Source organism: Cataglyphis hispanica, chromosome 22, assembly GCF_021464435.1.
Source record: "Cataglyphis hispanica isolate Lineage 1 chromosome 22, ULB_Chis1_1.0, whole genome shotgun sequence".
NCBI classification, from domain to species: Eukaryota; Metazoa; Arthropoda; class Insecta; order Hymenoptera; family Formicidae; genus Cataglyphis; species Cataglyphis hispanica.
The window spans coordinates 4058140-4077559 of NC_065975.1; the positions used below are offsets into that span (position 1 = coordinate 4058140).

At 28.4% G+C, this 19420-nt stretch overlaps 1 protein-coding gene and 1 pseudogene across 6 annotated transcripts in view; both read right to left on the reverse strand.

Annotated features, from left to right (window-relative positions):
• LOC126857744 (fatty acid synthase-like) overlaps window positions 1-19420 on the reverse strand; it is a 124538-nt pseudogene that overhangs the window by 58994 nt on the left and 46124 nt on the right.
• Window positions 1-19420, reverse strand: part of LOC126857720 (collagen alpha-1(XVIII) chain) — a 296284-nt gene that overhangs the window by 51952 nt on the left and 224912 nt on the right. For 5 of the 6 annotated variants that reach the window (XM_050607420.1, XM_050607416.1, XM_050607418.1 and 2 more), the window contains exon 5: window positions 3423-3494. The exons of the other annotated variant lie outside the window; for it this stretch is intronic. In XM_050607420.1, coding sequence (XP_050463377.1) covers window positions 3423-3494 — 72 coding nt within the window. The remainder of the gene's footprint in view (window positions 1-3422; window positions 3495-19420) is intronic. 6 annotated transcript variants of the gene reach the window in all.

Here is a 19420-nt window from a genome sequence, read left to right on the forward strand (position 1 = left end):
ATATATATATATATATATATATATATATATATATATATATATATATATATATATTCGCAAGCGTTTCTTTTGAATAATCGCGTTTAATTAAAACAGCAAATACGAATGTTTACTTTCTAAATTTAGCAATTTCATAGAGTGACATACGAACGAACGAATGGACGAACGTATTCAGATCCGAGAAAATTCGAGATCGGACGATTGTTATAGAAACATGGGGAGAAAATCTGAGAAAAATGTATCATTATAGGAATTCGTTATTACACGTAATAATGTAATCTACATATCGATCATACTTACGGGGCCTGTTATCGAGATTTTTGCATAATTTCTGAGAAAATTATATGTATGACAGTTCTTAAAAATTGCAGTTTTTATATGATTTGTGAAAAAGGCTAATTGTTATATAGATCTAAACTAATTATTGTAAATTATAATTAAAAAGACAACTACGTAACAAATTTAATGTTAAAAATATAAAATACAATGTTAAAAACATATTAAAAATGACATAAAAGTCATCGTGATTTTTCGAAGTCATACAAAACTAAATAACCTTTAATAAAAGATATAATTTCCACAAATGTAGATGTAGATAATAAGCCTTTATTATTCATTAATTTTAAATGGATTTTACTTGAAGAGAATTTTAACGAGGCGTTTAATTACTAAGATATTTAATGTTAGAAACTGCAGAAGAAAGAGAGATGTTAACAGTAAGTATAAAATCTGTATGTATATATGCATAAGCTTTTCTACATATAACTTTCAATATCATAATTAATTAGTAAGAAATAATAAATCTAATAGTATTTTATATATGTCAGATGGATAATCAACAAATTACCATTCCCGATAATTTTTCGATAATTTTAATATAAAAGTAGCGTGTATTACAAATCACTCTTTTCCTACCGTAATGATACAGTGACGAGCTGATGATGTGATCTTGTAATATCGCTAATGGCCACGGGGCATAATATCTAGATTGTAAAATAAGTGTAAAAAGTATGATACTAATTAGCCGTATAGCTTTTCGCGTGATCGATTAAATTACCATCGTCCGATAAAAGTTATCAAGGAAATTGTGAAAGATATCGATATAATTAATGTATGTGAGCTTTGCGGAGCACTTTGGTAAATGCGTTTGGTGGAAATTAACTCTGATTTTCAAATTTTGGGCTAAATATTTTATCCATTTAAAAAAAAAAAACAGCTGTTGATATAGTTATTAGTTTGATTTATTATATTAATCATTGTACTCTCGAATTCAATGATGATAATTTTTCTGATAAACATAAAATTTATTTTAGATTATGTCTACTTTCCCAAAAGTTTGTTTCTTAAAAAATAATAATCTATTTTTAATTCGTTTATAATAATCGCGAACTGTGTAATATGTTCTGAAGAAATAACTAAGTTCAAATTAAATCAAAAGTTTTTGGCTAAAAATCGATGATGGAAGTTTTAAAGTACTCTATATATGAGTCTCTCCTTGTACCTAACGATATGAGAAATCAATTTTTAACATGGATCTAAAATTTATGATATCATAAATCGATGAAAGCTGTTCGCGACTCATTTTGTTTCATCAAATTTTGCCATCAAATGAAGGATGTTTTGGATGTATAATAGTAGCAGAAAACTGTCAAAATAAAAAAAATATATATTTCTTACGTTTATATTGTTTGAAAAATCAAAGAAATAAATCCGGAATATAAAAAGAATTAAAGTATCACAAAATAATATCGTTTTTAACGTCTTAGTAAAAGAAAATAATTATAATTAATATTTTATTAAAATAATTAATATTTTACATTTGTATTTATTAAAATATTCTTATATTTAATAACAATAATTTTAAAAATTAGAATTTTCTTAATATGTGTGAAAATTTTTATTTTATTATCTTTATATATTATATTATAATATATTTATTATTAAAATATTAATATATATATATTAATATATTAATATTTTAATATATTTATATATTATATAAATATATTATATTTATTTCGTTGGCAATTTTTTCCTTGTTAAATTTCTACTGTAACTTAAATAACTTAAATAATTTCCAAACCATCATTAATAGAATTGTGTTCAGGTTTTGTACAAATACTTAAAAAAAAAAAAAAAATAGTAGAAAGTACAGTCTACGAAATTTTCATGCTTTCGTCAATGTTTTGACATATGACAGATACATCCAACAAAGAACGAAGGATCGAGACATTCTTCGCGCCGCGCGTGTTCCGAATGATTTGCCATTACGATGAACGAGAATCGATTTAATCGTCTCATGCTATATATAAATAAATGGCTCTTATCTGAGACAATTAAAACGAGGCTGAAACGGGCGCCCGAAAATTCTGACGGACCGTCTTAACGTCGTCGATCGATCCCGATATTATTCCTCGAGGATGGTCGTTGGCCGTACCGCTTCATAAATCGTTCGATTTATTGTTGCTGACTCACCGCGATCCGTACGCGGCACGTTTGCTGCCCGCAAGGGGTATTCGCCGACCCCACCGAGCGGCACAGGTGAGCTATGGAGAAGCCAGACCTCGAAAATTGTCGAGGATATCCTGTACGATAATCACGGATATAAGCGATCATGATCGAGCAACTATCGTTGCGCATCCTTTCTCGAGCAAATATCTCAGATTATCTCCACTTATTAATGAACTTCTATTTTGACAAGTAATATTGATAAATGTGTAACGTTCTCTCATGTGTGTGCGATAAGCAATATTATTTTATATTCGATTATAAAGAAATTTATTTCAAATTTCTTACATATTATTCTTTATTTATGAATTTTCTTTGACTAATTTAGAACATAATTTTAAGGAGTTTTCAAGTTTTTAGATAAAAACGGATAAAGAAAAGGAACTTAATTAATCTTACGTTTGTTTTATTTTATAAAAAGTCATGATTTATCCAGCTTTATTTAATTTTATGAATTCTTTTAAAGGTTAAACGTCACTACGTGTATTAAATTTTGAAAAAGAAATATTGCTCAATTAAAGTATGATGTTTATATAAAAAAAAGGTATGAAGAATCTGAAATCATATATTTACTTTTATGTAAAACAGAATATAAAAATAATATTTTTAATAAAATTTAAATTTATTATATAAAAATTATGCAAATATAAAAAATTATGTAATTCAGTTATAATAATATAAATATGAAGGCAAGATAAACATAGCAAAGATAAACATAATTATGCAAATTCCTCCAAAACGATTTCCACATATTTGTTTACTTATTGATCAGAAGGAGAGAGAAATATGACATTATTTTAAATAGATTTTATAAACCAGAGTGAAATGTCATTTAAATATAAAAATAAATTTTTTAACATCATCCTCCTATATTTGAGATTCTGTACATATAGTAAAAGTGGAAGCGTACTTACGTCAAAGTCAGCAGAGCATTTTACAAGATCCGGAGGATGGCCGGAGTATAACTTCAAAGATTGCAGCAGACCCTTTAAATAAATAGCCAGGAAATAGTAGACTATCGTACGACATATCGGGTTCATTGTCTTGTTTCACGAATCTCGTTTCTGTTTTTTTCTTCCTCTCGTAAGCGACACTATTCGCAAGTTCGCATTATAAGGCACTTTTATTTGTAAAATACCACATTTTGAAAAGAGATAATATAAATAAAACAATAAAGATATATATATATATATATATATATATATATATATATATATATATATATATATATATCTTATCGTATATATCGACATCGTACTTTGGCATTAAGAGGGTCTTCAGCCAAAAAACATATCATCGATTTATTATGTTGAGACATTATTTAAATCGCATATCTCAGATTAATATAGTTTGACGTTTCTAATATTTTAGCAACTTTTTAATGACAAATCAATTAAATCGATCTCTTTTTTTCGACATAAGTCAATAAGTATAAAATCCATCTAATAAGTATAAAAAAAGTGACTTTTAAATACAAATACAATGTACTAAATAATGCATTGTTTCAAAATACTTTGTATGCGCTACTGAGATTATCGCAATTTATGATTCCCGTATTTTTCAATACACAGTACTGGAGAAAATCGATGATTTATCTCCGCACACAGGCAACAATTCCAGTCTTCTATTTTGGAAAAAGGAACCGGCATACTGGGACGATGCATCGATCATTCTGAAAGTGTTCATGGGATCGATCGATCTTTCTAAATGGCCCGCAGTAACGCGCTTTACGGTGCATTTTACGGTTTTCGGTCGGTGCAAAAGCTTGTTTTCTTTCTTTTTTTTTTCTCTCTCTTCACCGCTCATGTTAGTCCGCCGCAGTTGTAATACCTTTTTTTTTCATTCCCGAAACAACTGCCGCGGATTTGTACAGTTGAAAAGTCGTTCCGGATTGTACCAGCAATGTTCATCTATCCCTATCCACTTGACCGATAAAATATTTCATGAAGAAAAACGTGTATCAGCAAATCATCATTATATTAATGTTTTAACTATCTCACTTACACACACAGATATAAATCGTATTTTTTTTAATTTAAAGAAATGAGAATACAAGATATTTTTACTATAGCAATATATATATATATATATATATATATATATATATATATATATATGTTTTAACTATCTCACTTACACACACACAGATATAAATCGTATTTTTTTAATTTAAAAAAATGAGAGTACAAGATATTTTTACTATAGCAAATATATATATATATATATAATTTGCAAAAAATTATAAAATATTTTTTAAATGTGTTAATATTGGATAAACAAGCCCCTTTACATATTACGTAGATATAAAATTTAGATTTTACATCTGGCGAGTAAACAAATTATTTTATTTTCATGGATTCTCACAATGTAGTTAAAATCATTCTGAAATTTTAAAACGCGTTATTAATAAATATTTCCAGACTCATCTGGATTTTTTTACAATTATTATATTTAATAAAATTTAATACAGTTAATATTTAGCAATTGTATCATTAAATACATAGATATTTAAATGTCAAAAAAAAAAAAAAAATTAATAACTATCTCGTACAATAATTTTTTCATAGTAGCCGTTTATCTGTATAAAGTAAAAATGTCAGACACTGTGCACTAACAATTTCAATCGTAATCGATTGATGTCACCAACTTCCGACTATCTATCGCTGCGAACGTTCTACGCGAGATGTCTGAGGACGACTGTGTTATGGAACGTCAGTCGTCTCGAAAGCTATAGCCTGCTATAAAGTGTAGAGGGGAAGGGGAAGGTGTCTGCTCATGCGAATCGTTTATATTAGGCATGTATAATGCCTAAAATTGCATGCTCGATACAACTTGCTGAAAGTTTTTTATTTCTGTCAGTATAAATTTGGATGTATTTTGTGCATATGAAAATGTTGAAGAGATTGATGAATGATGTATATTTAAAAAATATTATTAATATTTATAATAGCTGTGATTAAATTTTAATAGAGGAAGAACAGAAAGAAATTTACAGATTTCTGAATGTCGACATTTCTCAATGTGCTGACATAAGAAAATAATGTTTACATAGAATTAGATTAATAATTAATATTTTAATTTTTAGATTGAAATAGATACCTTGATTTGTATTTTATACATAAATAAAAATAATATAAACACAAATACTTGAAAGTAAATTCGCTTCAAATTTATTAGAAAAAAATAAACTGCTCTCTTTTTGTCATATTGAAGAAGATTTAAATACTAATTTGGAAAAAAATTTGGACGTTTTATATAATAATAAAATAATATATTTTTTTGAAAATACAATTCTTAAAATAAGATAAAAATATGTTATTGTATAAATAAAATTACTTTAATGCAAGTTTTACAAATTAAATTAAATTCTTCTGTGCACAAACAAAAATTATCAAATGCTTTACAATAATTTATTAAGATATTTGACGGTTTCTGTTTTGATAAAAATTATAAGAAGTCAAAATGTTTTTATACGTAAATGTTTTTAACCTAGCTTATTATACATATATTGAATAAATGTACTATATTCATAAATAATTATAAAAAGTCTTCAATAAAGCTATACTGTATTATATATATTATTTACTGTATTATATTTATTATATATATTATTATATATATTAAGTTTCTATCTTGTATTGTTAAAAAATATATTTAAATTTATATGTATATACGTACACTATATACATATATATATATATATATATATATATATATATATATATATAGATTGCACTAATTAATATTAATTAAATAAATTTATTTTATGCTGTATTTAATATACAATATATATAACATATATTTAAATAAGATTTATTATAACATTATTATTATTATATTTATTTAACATTATTATTATATTTATTTATAATTCTTATTATAACATTTTTTATTATACATACAATCACATTAAAAACAAAGTTTGCTACGCGTTAAGGCTCTGAATCGATGACGGATATGTTGGATTATGACATCAGATTCGGCGAGAATTCATGTATATATTTCAGAAGTTATAAATTTTCTATTGCACAATCCTCGAAATAACTGAAATCTTTTGCATATTATTAAAACAGCAGACGTGATTCAATAAATTTTTTCTGATCACCCTCATTTTTTATAAGTTTATTTTACATACATTTCCAATAAAAAATTTTTTAACACCTTTATAACAACTAATTAAATTTGACAGCTGTTTATTAATTAAAAGTCGAATAAAAAATTAATGGCATAATTTACAAGTCTATTCGTATGCTAGCGATGGAATAGCAAAGAGAAGTTATTTCAATGTCAGCAGCAAAAACATTTCTATCATTTTATTTACAACCCATTACAATTTGATATACCTGCAATGATTTAGACTGACGTAATCTTTAATGCTATCGAATGCGATCTTAAATTAGCGTGCTAAATTATAATGATTAACGCCGACAATTCACGTCGATATTGAATTAACGATAAATAGTGCAGCGAACATCAAGAGAGAAGAGGAGTAAGAGATTTTATTTCATTATTTAGCTCACAGTTTTTGCTACGAGGTAACCACAGACGTGCACTCCATTATACTCTCCTTTAATTTATCAAGCCAACGTCAATTATTTTGCTTAGGAAAGAATATGCAGCTCTCAGTCGGAGTTAGACAAATTTAATCCTGCACGCGAAAGCAGCTCGAAGCGAATTGAGAGACGAGATAACAAGAATAAGCTTAATTTTCGTCGAGTTATTAGAGTACGAGAAGAGAAAGAGACAGAGGAATTAAGTTAGTTGAGAGCATACACCGCGCGAGGATTATTGTGTGATCCATAAAATCCGGGCCGGACTGCGTTATCAAATATTTAGAAGAATTTTCCAAGCGTATTTGACTGAAGGTAGAGAGAAAGAGAGAGAGAGAGAGAGAGAGAGAGAGAGAGTATGTTCTGATCGTGCTTTATATATAGTTCCTTGCAGCTGGTCACTTCAAAAGAGCTCGGGCAGTGAGTCCATGGGAAAGTCTGTGAAACTTTAACAGTATCTTAAATACTTAACTTCCACCCGCATCGATCTTAAACTTAGCAATGGAATTACCGTAACTCTTCTACTTACAAATAGCCCTCATATTCGAAATTTCTAGCTCATCGTTCCTTTTTGTTGTGATAAATGTGGACAACGATCTGATTATAGGAAAGTTTAATTGCATGAATGTTCTCGGGAAATAAAGTCAGGTGGATATCCGTAATTTTATTTTACGATTGTTATTTTCGTTATTTTCATATTACAAAAAAAAATAATATTTTTTTATGCTTACTAACTTATTATCTATCAAACTTTTAAAATTGATATTTTTCCATGAGAATATCGATTTTATAAAATGTCGCTTTTTCTCTTTCCCATCTGACATTAAAAAGCGTTATTGAGTATCAGTGACTTCTAATAATAATACTAATTAATTGATCAAAAATTTTAATCTTGAAAATATTCTTATAATTGACAAGTTTTATATAACTTAAAAGTAAAATATATGTGAGTGTATGTGCGCATCTCTTTTAATTGATTTATTATTTGCTTATGTTTTCTCTGTTATATAAAGAATTGAAAATTTTTTATCAAGATTTTTTATAAGCTGGAATGCATTTTTATTTTATAATATTATTTTAGAACGCTTTTCTTATTTTTAACACTTGAATTTTATTATTCGTGCAATTTATTATTGCAAAATTCAATATGAATTTAATTAAAATAAATCACAACTGATACCATAAACGAAAATAAATAGATTTGTGAAATATATATGTGTTTATATAATAAAATATTCAATTATTGATAGACTGGAAACTCAAAATAATTCTTTCTAATAAAACAAAAATTGAATAAAAGTCAGCGAAAGATCATCCTGGTTAATAAATAAATTAATTTCGGCGTAAAATAAAATATAGGAAAGTATAATTATAGAAAAGTTTAGTTGCATGAATTTCGTGAATAAAAGTCAGGTAAATACCTTTAATTTTATTCAAATGTTATTTTCATTATTCCTGTATTATAAAAAAATAATGTAATATTTTTTATGCTTACTAATTCATTATCTACCAAACGTTAAAAATTGATATTTTTCCATGAAAATATTGATTTTATAAAATGTCGCTTTTTTTCTTTCCCATCTGACATTAAAAAGCGTTATTGAGTATCAGTGACTTCTAATAATAATACTAATTAATTGATCAAAAATTTTAATCTTGAAAATATTCTTATAATTGACAAGTTTTATATAACTTAAAAGTAAAATATATGTGAGTGTGTATGCGCATCTCTTTTAATTGATTTATTATTTGCTCTATTTTCTCTACTATATAAAAAGCTGAAGATTTTTTATCAACAACCTGGGATGCTTTTTTGTTTTATAACGTTATTTTAGAACGCTTTTCTTATTTTTAACACACATTTTTACACTTTAATTTTATTGTTTGCAATTTATTATTGCAAAATTCGATATGAACTTATTAAAATGAATCACAAATGGAACCACAAACGAAAATGAATTTGTGAAATATATGTGTGTTTATATGATAAAATATTCAATTATTGATAAACTGGAAACTCAAAATAATTCTTTCTAATAAAACAAGAATGAATTAAATTCAGAGTAAGAGCATCCTCCGGTTAATGAATAGATTAATTTCGACATAAAATAAAATATTTGCAATGAATGTTTATATGTCATACATACAATGGATCGTGACTATAAATGTCAGTACATATAATGCATTCCCTGATTAGTACGAGAAATCGGTTCGCGATATCTAAATTAACCCAAATTATGATTCACACACGTGTATTTCGGACTGAATTATGTTAAACAATACTGATTGCTACTTAAGCGTGAAATGATTAAACTAATTATACACAGAAACGTTGATTTATAGGTGACGATAATTCAATCTATTGAATCAAGATAAACATATTAATTGGTTTTAAATTAAAAATACAAATCAAGTAATTTTAATATATAATTTTTATTAATTTTGAGATATCAATGACACTTCAAAATGTAGTAGTGAGTCAATTTAGTTAAAGTTGCAATAATTAATAATTTTTTGTCATGAATTTTATTTCTAATAAATTTTCAAGTTCGTCAATAAAAGGATTTCAAAAACACTATAAATTTTAATTTACCCAAGCAAATTTTCTCGTCAATAACTGCGAGTGGGAAAGGGAAAAGAAGAGAGGAGAAAGAACAATTAGAACAACTAGAGCTTATTTCATTATCCGGTATGATTACACCGTGGCTAATTCTCTCCGGCGTGCCTTCAAGACACGATATTCCGCGCTTGACCCGTTAAATGCATAAATTTTACAGGCAAGCAAATGCCGACCCTTAATGGATCTATTGTGCCGCGCGAAGCTCTTGCCGTTCTACATCTCCTCCCTTTTTCTACCCTCTAATTCCATTCCACCACCGGTTTCGAGTATCAGAATACAACGATCTGTCACTTTGGCACGCGCAATTTTTATGATGCCGCGTATGACATCTGTCCATTAAATCTCGCCGATCGAACACCTCGTCACCTTTCGACTATCCAATCCAAGCGATTTAATACCGCGAATTTTTTCACCGTCACCCGAATTGTTCTCGGATTTCACGTTCGGAATTCCCGGGCGAGGCTGAAAGAAGTTTATCGAACGGGCAATTTTCATGTGAAACGCGTGTCAAGTGTCTTTATGTCAAATCTGATGCGTATAAAAACTATTCAATTCATCGATTTAAAAAAATAATAGGATGCTATTTTGACTGTTTAAATTATGCTGTCTTTAAAAATATTCAATATTAAGAAGAATCTTTTGCAAGTAGAGAGAGATAGAGTATAAAAATTCCTTGGGCTCCATTAATGGATGCGTACGTCTCTTTGATAAATGTATCTTATTGCAAATGTATTTTATTCTGATATTAGGCATGTATATTAATACCTGTTTATAGCACAAAATCGCGTGACTAAAGACCCAATTAAGACTAAACCAGCCGAAGGTGGTCGTCGGTATGTATAATTATACATAAACAGCAGTCATGATGAATAAGTAAATAAGCAAGAGAGACTCAACTACAAACTGAAATTAAAGGAATAATAATATTATCAACGAAGCAAAGTGAGACTAATTAATTAAATCGTCTGTCACGCAGGAGAAACGAGAACAAACCAGTCCAATTAAAATTACATTTGACAGACATTGATGAACATGGCTCGAGTAAATGTATGCAGAAAAATGTACGTGTGAAGAAACTTTGCGCCACTGAATCCTCAAGAATCTGCTACCAGCGCATTACGGGTGTGACGAATTAATCAAATATATTTAGAGAAAGTTGTAGTTGAACGCCGACATTCGGACACATCGGACAGTTAAATCTACGTGACCAGATAGACGCGGGTATCGTCAGCTGTCGCATGTTAACGAATGCGCGCCTGTCAATGTCACGTTGAAACACGAGCGGGGGGAAGAGGGGGTGAGGGAGGGAGGGGAAGGTACGATTTCGATCGGACTACCGGAAACGTCGCGTAACTCGTGATTGCAACCCGTTAGAAACAATCGAATGCGTCTCGCTCAATCGACACAGCGTCATTTAAATATTATCCATTATTCAAGCATGCATCTCAAACTTTATCATTCATGAAAAACTAATCTAACATAGCAATTTCGATCGAGCAGGCGCGTCTTTAAATAACTTAATGTCGTGAGATTTATTTCAAGCGATATGAATTTATAAAAAGATATATTGAGTTCTAATATCAGTTTGAATGTATTTATGCGCCTTTCTTATATTAATACTGATATAATAACGATTAAATTATGATTGAAATTTTCGTATACAAAATGTCACTTAAACATGTGATTAAATCTTTAATAACGATTAACTCAAATGTTCTTAAAGCGATAATCACGTCATTTTAAAATACAATATCAAATAATTAAGAGTAAATATCCGACTGATACTTACGTTTCTTTACCTGCCAATTTTAATTTGTTTGTTTCTTGACATATTAATTAGCAAGATAAAGATAAAATTATCTTTTTAATAAGATTAATAGCAAGAACGATTTATTTTTAATGAAGCTTTTGTTAAAAATTATTACGTGGCTTGGGTTCGTTTACCTCGTCGATTAATATACCTATTTTTGTTACTTTATTCACGCAACTACGTAACGTCATATTTCAGAATTACGCGATAAATTCTAATCTGCGTTAAACAGGCGTGCCTGCCGCGTTACGGACTTCATTACACTGTAAACATTTGTTCCGCATCACGTATTAATTAGACGTAGCTCCCTTGACGTTTTATATACAACCGCAAATTACGACGGTAAGGAAGTTTTCCAAATAAGCGAATTTTGCGCGGTATACAGGGGTGTCTCAGAATTAGACCGATAAATTTCAGGTAATTATAAAAGATATCAAAACAAGTCAATTTTATCAATAAACCCATGTCCGCAAAATGAGCCAAAAAGATTTTGACACTAGAGAATTAAAAGTTAGCAAGAGAACGTCGCAAATTTGAAAATTCTGAATTTTGATAAAACTTTAGGGAGGAAAGGTGGGGTAAATAGATAAATTTAGAAATTTTCAATTTCAATCCAATAATCCTAAAGGATGAAATATATATCTCGAAAGTTATTCGAGATATCAAAAAATATTTTATATAAGAATTTCATGGAAAAAAATTTAACTATATTAATAAAATATTGAAAAAATAATTTTTTTCAAAAATTTTTGCCCTTGCTAATCTTTGATTCTCTAGTACCAAAGCGACTTATTTGTAGACATAAGTTTATTTACAAAATTGGCTTGTTTTGAAGTTTATAATCATTTAAAATTGGTCTAATTTTGAGACACCATGTATATATCAAACATATACTTGCTACTAAGAATTTTATGGCCATCTATGCTCTTCTTTTTATCTAACGACTAACCGTACAATTTTTCCTTATTTTTTTTCGATATGTCAGATAATTTATTTATAATGTAATAAATATTAATTAAAATGCAATAAAATGCCTGGTAATTATAGGGTGTCTTTTTGATCTTAACAGACAAATATTTCGAAAATATATAATTTTAGAAAAAAAACTTTTTAAATAAAAATGGTCTAGAGGGAGACGTACCACAAAGATCTTGATTTGACCTTGAGACATCAATTTAAGGTCAGATGAAGGTCAATTTAATTTTTTTAAACGGAAATTCATGTTTTTTATTATATTTTCAGAGCAAATTCAATAAATATCTCTGGTATGTCGATAATTTTTATATAGAATGTCAAAAATACGTAATTTTAAGGAACAAAATAATGTATTTTTTTTTAAACACAAAACAAGAAACAAAAAAAAATTTAAAACTACCGATTGCATGTTAAAGCTAAAACTTCAAGCTACTAAAATGCTTTTTTCATTTTTTGTCTATGTCGAATATTTGCCTGTTAAGATTAAAAAAACTCACCCTGTATAATCCAGAGAATTAATAGATATTGCGGATGTTATAAAGTTTTCTCCAAACATGTTCAAAAACACATGCAAAATTTACTAATTTAAAATAATTTAATAAAAGGGCTTAATTTAAAACGCAAAACTTTAATTAAAATTAAACCCATTATTATTTACTTGAGAAGAAATGCAAATACATAGCAACGCAATTATTTTTCTATTTTCCGCGAAAATCATTTGTCGCTTATGACGTTTTTTAAAACAGCACGTTTGAACGTATTTTTCATGCAAACCATTACACATTACATTTGACGCTAATTACAAACAGAGCAGACGTTTATGGTCGGTGCCGTTCGTGTGCGTTTGTAATCGCATGATAACAAGCATACGAAAATCGTTTCAAAGCACGAGTGGTATGCAAGGACAATGATAGCAGCAACGGTTGGCATGATCTTATCTTAATCTCATTCTGCAACCGTATACAAAAGCAGTCAAAAGTTTATCAGCGATATCTCGATTGTCGGTCGCAAAATTGGCACATCACACGAGCGATGTACAATCGCTTGAATGCATGTGTATATATATATATATATATATATATATATATATATATGCGCCTGCTGCTGCGACTGCAGCATCAGGTACAATATCATTTTGCTGGATTTGACACGCTGCTTATTATTGGCCTAATAAGCTGGGTACAAAACGTCCGTTTTACTTTCCACCCGAGATACGTAAAATCCTATGTACGGTCGGAGCAATATCCAGGGTACGTTACACGGTTATCGATTTTCCGTGTGTATTATGCGCATTTTCGATTACGGGATAACGTAACGTAACGTAATGTAATGTAATGCGAGCGAGCAGACTGTAATCGAATTCGTGACAATTTCCCGCTAATGTTTCGCGCGGTAATCTTTTTGTTTCGCTACCTCGTGCGTATTTCGCGGTGATTGATTTATATTGCGCATGCGCACGCGCACGCGTGGAGCTTCATACACGTCGCATTTGTTTGACCTACGTTTGAACCGTGAATATGTCACGCAGCTTTCGTAATAATAACGTGTATTTATCATGTGTAATAATTGATTTTGTTCATGTTCATGATTAATTATGGAATTAACATAAATAAATTTGAAGCGAATAAATTGGAACAATGGAAGACAAAATCGATCCTAAATCAATGAAAAAAATTTGCGTTCAAATTTAACGGAACAATAATAAGTGTGATCCGCTATATATCAGCTTAAAAAAAAAAAATATATATGAATATATGTATGTAGTTTCGGAATAAATATGCCATTTTTTCTTTCCAAACTCATTTATCTATTTGTATTAAAATCGATCCAATTTTCCTCTTTTTAAAAGATAGATAAAATGACTTCAGAAAATTTTTTGTTAAACATAGCTAAAATCGTATTATTTTAAATTAAAAGAGAGGATATTTATAATAAGCTAAGAGATTTTTTAATAGTTTAGTAATTTTATATAAAAAAGTTAATACTATATAATAATTCATAATACTATATAATATTATATAAAAAATGTACATAAAATTTATGACTGTTTTTTCAACTTTAGTTTCTTTTCGCTTTATAACAAATTTTAATATGTCATCTAAACTTATATCGCATGGTATATGTATACCGAGTGTTGCAGGTCAAGTCAATGAAACTTCAAAGTCTTATAGGAAATTGAATTTGGAACAAAAAAGTTCCCATAAACATAGGTCCACAACACATCGTTAAAAAGTTATAGTTAATAAACTTCGAAAAATCACGTTCTCTTGATGATTTTTAAAAAAGATCTTAAAACCTTTCATCCATTCAAAAAAAAAATAACGAAATAAATCTGATAAGTAATTAAGGATGTTCTGGATGTACAATAGTAGCAAAAAATTGTCAAAATTAAAAAGAAAACATGTTTCTTACGTTTATACTGTTTGAAAAATTAAAAAAATAAATTTGGGTTATAAAACAAATTAAAGTATCGCAAAATAATATGGATTTTGACGTCCTCGTAAAAGAAAATAGTTTTAATTAATATTTTTCCTAATTTATGGCAAAAACTTTGGATCGTGAATATCCTCTGAAATTAACTGCAAAAAACAATGAAAAACGAGTAATTTGCAGAAAGAGAAAAAGAGACAGATAATATTTTTCTACAATTTTTAGTAAATAACTTTTAAACGAATTAGTGAATTTAAATCAAGTTTTGCACAAATATTTATTAAACTTTCCTTAATATATGAGACAATTTTTATTTCATTGGTAATATTTTTTTTGTCAAATTTGTCAATAAATGCTACAATAGGCGATTTTCCATAAGAATCAATAGTAACTTTAAATTTAAATAACTTCCAAATCGTTAAGAGAATTGTGCTTAGTTTTTGCACAAATATTCAGAAGAAATAGTAGAACAATTTATGAAATTTTAATGCTTTTGTTAATATTCCGATATATGTCACATATATCCTTAAATATCAAACTAAATTACACCAATTTCATTCTGATAAGGTGTTCAAAAGAAAATAAGATCAAAACAACAAAAAAAACAGAAACTTGAAAAAATTACATTTCAATTGTCTTTGTGCAAACATTGCAAATGCAAACATAAAAATGTTCTTATTAAATTTTAATAATAATTAACTACTTTTAGTTTATTACCTATAATCTTTTAACGTTTCTGGACCTATGGGAATTTTTTTGGTCCAAATTGAATTTCCTATAAAACCATAAAGTTTCATTGATCTGACTTGGAACACTCTGTATAAGCAAGATCGGCCACATTGAAGAATGCCATATATACACATATATCTTTATGTGTGTGTGTGTGTGTGTGTGTGTGTGTGTGCGCGCGCGTGCGTGTATGTAATTAATCTAAATTAAACTTAATAGAAACATTAAGCGTGCAAACAATATCATCTATTTTATATTTTATAAATTTTGAAACTTTATCTAAACCGACGGTCCATTTTTCTCAGAATAATTCCATATATATATATATATATATATATATATATATATATATATATATATATATATAAAGTAATTAAACATTTCACAGAATACGCTTAATAACATCCTCCCATGCATTTCTCACGCAGCAATATCTTTTCAATAATAAATTAATTCTTAGTTCGAAAATAGATAGCACTCGTCCGTAATTAAGCAATTAGATGGTAATTAGCGCGGCGCTAAACGTAATTGCACTCGTGTTCTGTTCCATTTGCCGGACTGCTCCAATCGCACGAACGTGAGGCACATATATGTACATTCCCGAAGAACGGTGGCTAATAATAGGTAAATGCTCCCGAGAACGTACATTAGACTTTCTTCGTTAAATGTCAAAAGTTATTTGACGACAGACGCAAATTCTGACATCGCAACTCCGGCTTCGTGTCACCGTGCGCGATCCGGATAATCAAACTTCGATACGTTTTACTCGCATTATATGAAGCTCATCATCCTATACGTCCCAGCTGTTGGAGTTCGCGGAACTAAATAAGCCCTAGCTCTCGAAATAATGTTCTCTCTTCCACGCGCAAGAACACGTTTCGCAAAGGACGCCGTCCTGGAAATTCGCTGAAAATACAATACGAACAACGAGTGCACTCCCGGAAATAATAGACACACAATGTCGCTCAATGATCGTTACATAAGAGAATCCGGACCGAGAGAACCTCGCTAATTTTAACGACAATAATGGCTCTCCACTTTGCATACTATCGTCTTTTTATTTATTGCCCGCGGCTTTGATAATGATCCGGTTTCTCCGTTGGAATAATGAAAGTAATGTATGTCTCAATATTTTCTTTTCACACCTAAAGAGACACATTAATGAGGAGGATTTTATAAACGGAAATGATTAATATCTATTACGCGCAATGCTCATTGTCAGATTTTCTCAAAGCAGCGTCTTCGTCATTCGTCGATAAGGACACAATAGGAGAAACTCGCGAAACAATTGTGCTACTGTATCGGGGGAGGGGAGGAGGAGAGCTAACGAGAATCCGGGACGAATTCCGGTGGCAGCGATTCTAATTAACAAGACCGTATAGCATATAGCGTGGCGGCACAAAAGCCGAAAGAGGAGAAAATGAAGAATCGTTCGCTACCGATTCGCTTTGTTGCAGATAAAGTCGCTCCTTCCTGCTGCATTCAGCATCATCCCCTTAAATTTGCTTTTATTTTTCCTTTGTGCTCCTCGCTTTGTTTTTAGGCACTCGAGAATTAGACGCGATAACGCTGTAAGATTTTCTAACACTTCTTTTATCGATAATTAAAATATTTATATTACTGACACCATTATAAATAATCACATTAAAGAGCTACACGAACATATGTAGTCAATTAATGAAAAATAATGTGAGATACGTTTGTGTAAACTGTTTAATTTTTTAGATTTATTATTTTGCACGATTGTACAAATTTTTATACATTTATAATAATTCGCGAAATAATATTAATATTATAACATATTTTAAAAAATGATAAAATAATTTAAAAAATTTAATAATATAATTTATAATTATTTCATTTAATTAATTTTTTCAGGTTATCTATCCAGAGTTTGTAAAAAATTCTCTGAAACTTCCCCGTTTTTTTAGGAATTTGTTTAAAATTCCAGATAAAATTAGAGAATTTTTAGAAGAAACTTTTTAAAATTAATAAAATAAATAATGTCTTGTGTGTGTTTTCTAATTCTTTTCACTTATATAAAGGAAAAATAAATCTTAAATTTTAAATATTAAATTGAGAAATGTACTGAAAAAAACTGACAATGAATGACTTTTGTCATTCAAGATAAGCATTTTTCATTTTCATCATATTTTTATTTTCTATCATTAATTGTAAGAATTACAATAAAAATTTTGTATGTACTCAGTATTGTATATTCAATATTTTTTGCTATGACAATAAACATATAATCAAAGAAAAATATATATTTGTAATTTATTTGAAACATTTAATTTATAATTATTGGCCAATCAGATTGGCGATGTTTGTAATATAAGAACAATTTCATTAAAGAGAGAATTTTTGAAAAAATTCCCCCAATAAAATTCCATATTTTTTAATTCAATTTTCTTTAATCGTACACCTAAAATATTTTAAAATACTTCCTTCTTTTATTTTAAAAAGTTGTAAAATTTAAACCGAAAGCTATTAAATTCATCGCCGTTTTTCCGCAACTTTTGACTCTCGCTTTGTTCGAGATTATTTTCGGCATCACGTACGATAACGAACGGATCGAACGACGCAGATTGATTGATATTCATAATGAGTCACCGTGAAAGGGAGAGCCCAAGGGACCCGATTTTTTTCATCACGCGCAATAACGGACGCCGATCAAGCCAATCATGCGATCGATCGGCACGTCGTCGTGCTTTCACAACGTCGACCGGCCGTTTAACAGCGAAATTATGGCGCCGGACATTACGGCTCTTATTGTGCCTCGGACGCAGTAGTATATGCGCCACTTCTTTTTCCACTGCCCGTAGCGAGTGCTTAGAATGTTCCGAGTTACGTTGTGTCAGATAAACTATCTGGCTTATTTACGACGTCGTTGAAATATTCGAGTCAAGTGAGGTGGAATACATCATAAATGAAAAAACGTTTGTGAATGAGATAGAGGAAAAAGTTAGTTTTTAATTAAAATATAAACCGTATTTACCGACATATTTTGTAATTAATTTATTATTCCTGTTATTACTTAAAAAAAAAACATTATTATTTAAAAAATTGTCAAATAAAGGATTCCCATTTTGAAAAACAATTAGTTTTTTCATCAAGAATATTAAATAGGTATATAAAAAATTTCTTATTATTAATTATTTAAATTTATATAAATATTTTATAATCCTGATTATAAAAAAAGATTGAAAGTGTTAATAAAAGTATTGTTATTAATCAAGATAATGTACGTGTGTGAGGAAAATACCATTGTCCTACATTAAAAATAAAAATTTTTTAATCAAATAAATGCATTTTATTAATATTGATTTTTTTACTTAAATAAATATATACTTTACTTTCAAGAATGTTTTGTTATATAAAATAAATTATTATTTGCATATTATAAACATTATTATTTGCATGTAATAAAAACCATTATTTGCATGTAATAAAAATTATAATTTTTAAAATCAATTATTTTAATATAAACAAATATTTATTTAAAGATAAAAATTATTTATTAAAATAAAGAAAATCTGTTTCTGAAACAAGCAGCCAAAAATTAAAAAATGTTTTTTAAACATAATATTTTGATATCAGAATAAAAAAATAATTTTTTTTTATTTGCACATAAAAACATATTTGGCTTCTATTTTATATTTTACTAATTCAACTATATTTGCTGTTTGATTGAAATAACTAATTCCTTTGCAAGTATTTAAATAATTTTTTTAATCAAAAGAATTTTATTTGGTTAAAAATTTATTTAGTTTATTTTTTTTAGTGTAAGATTTAAAA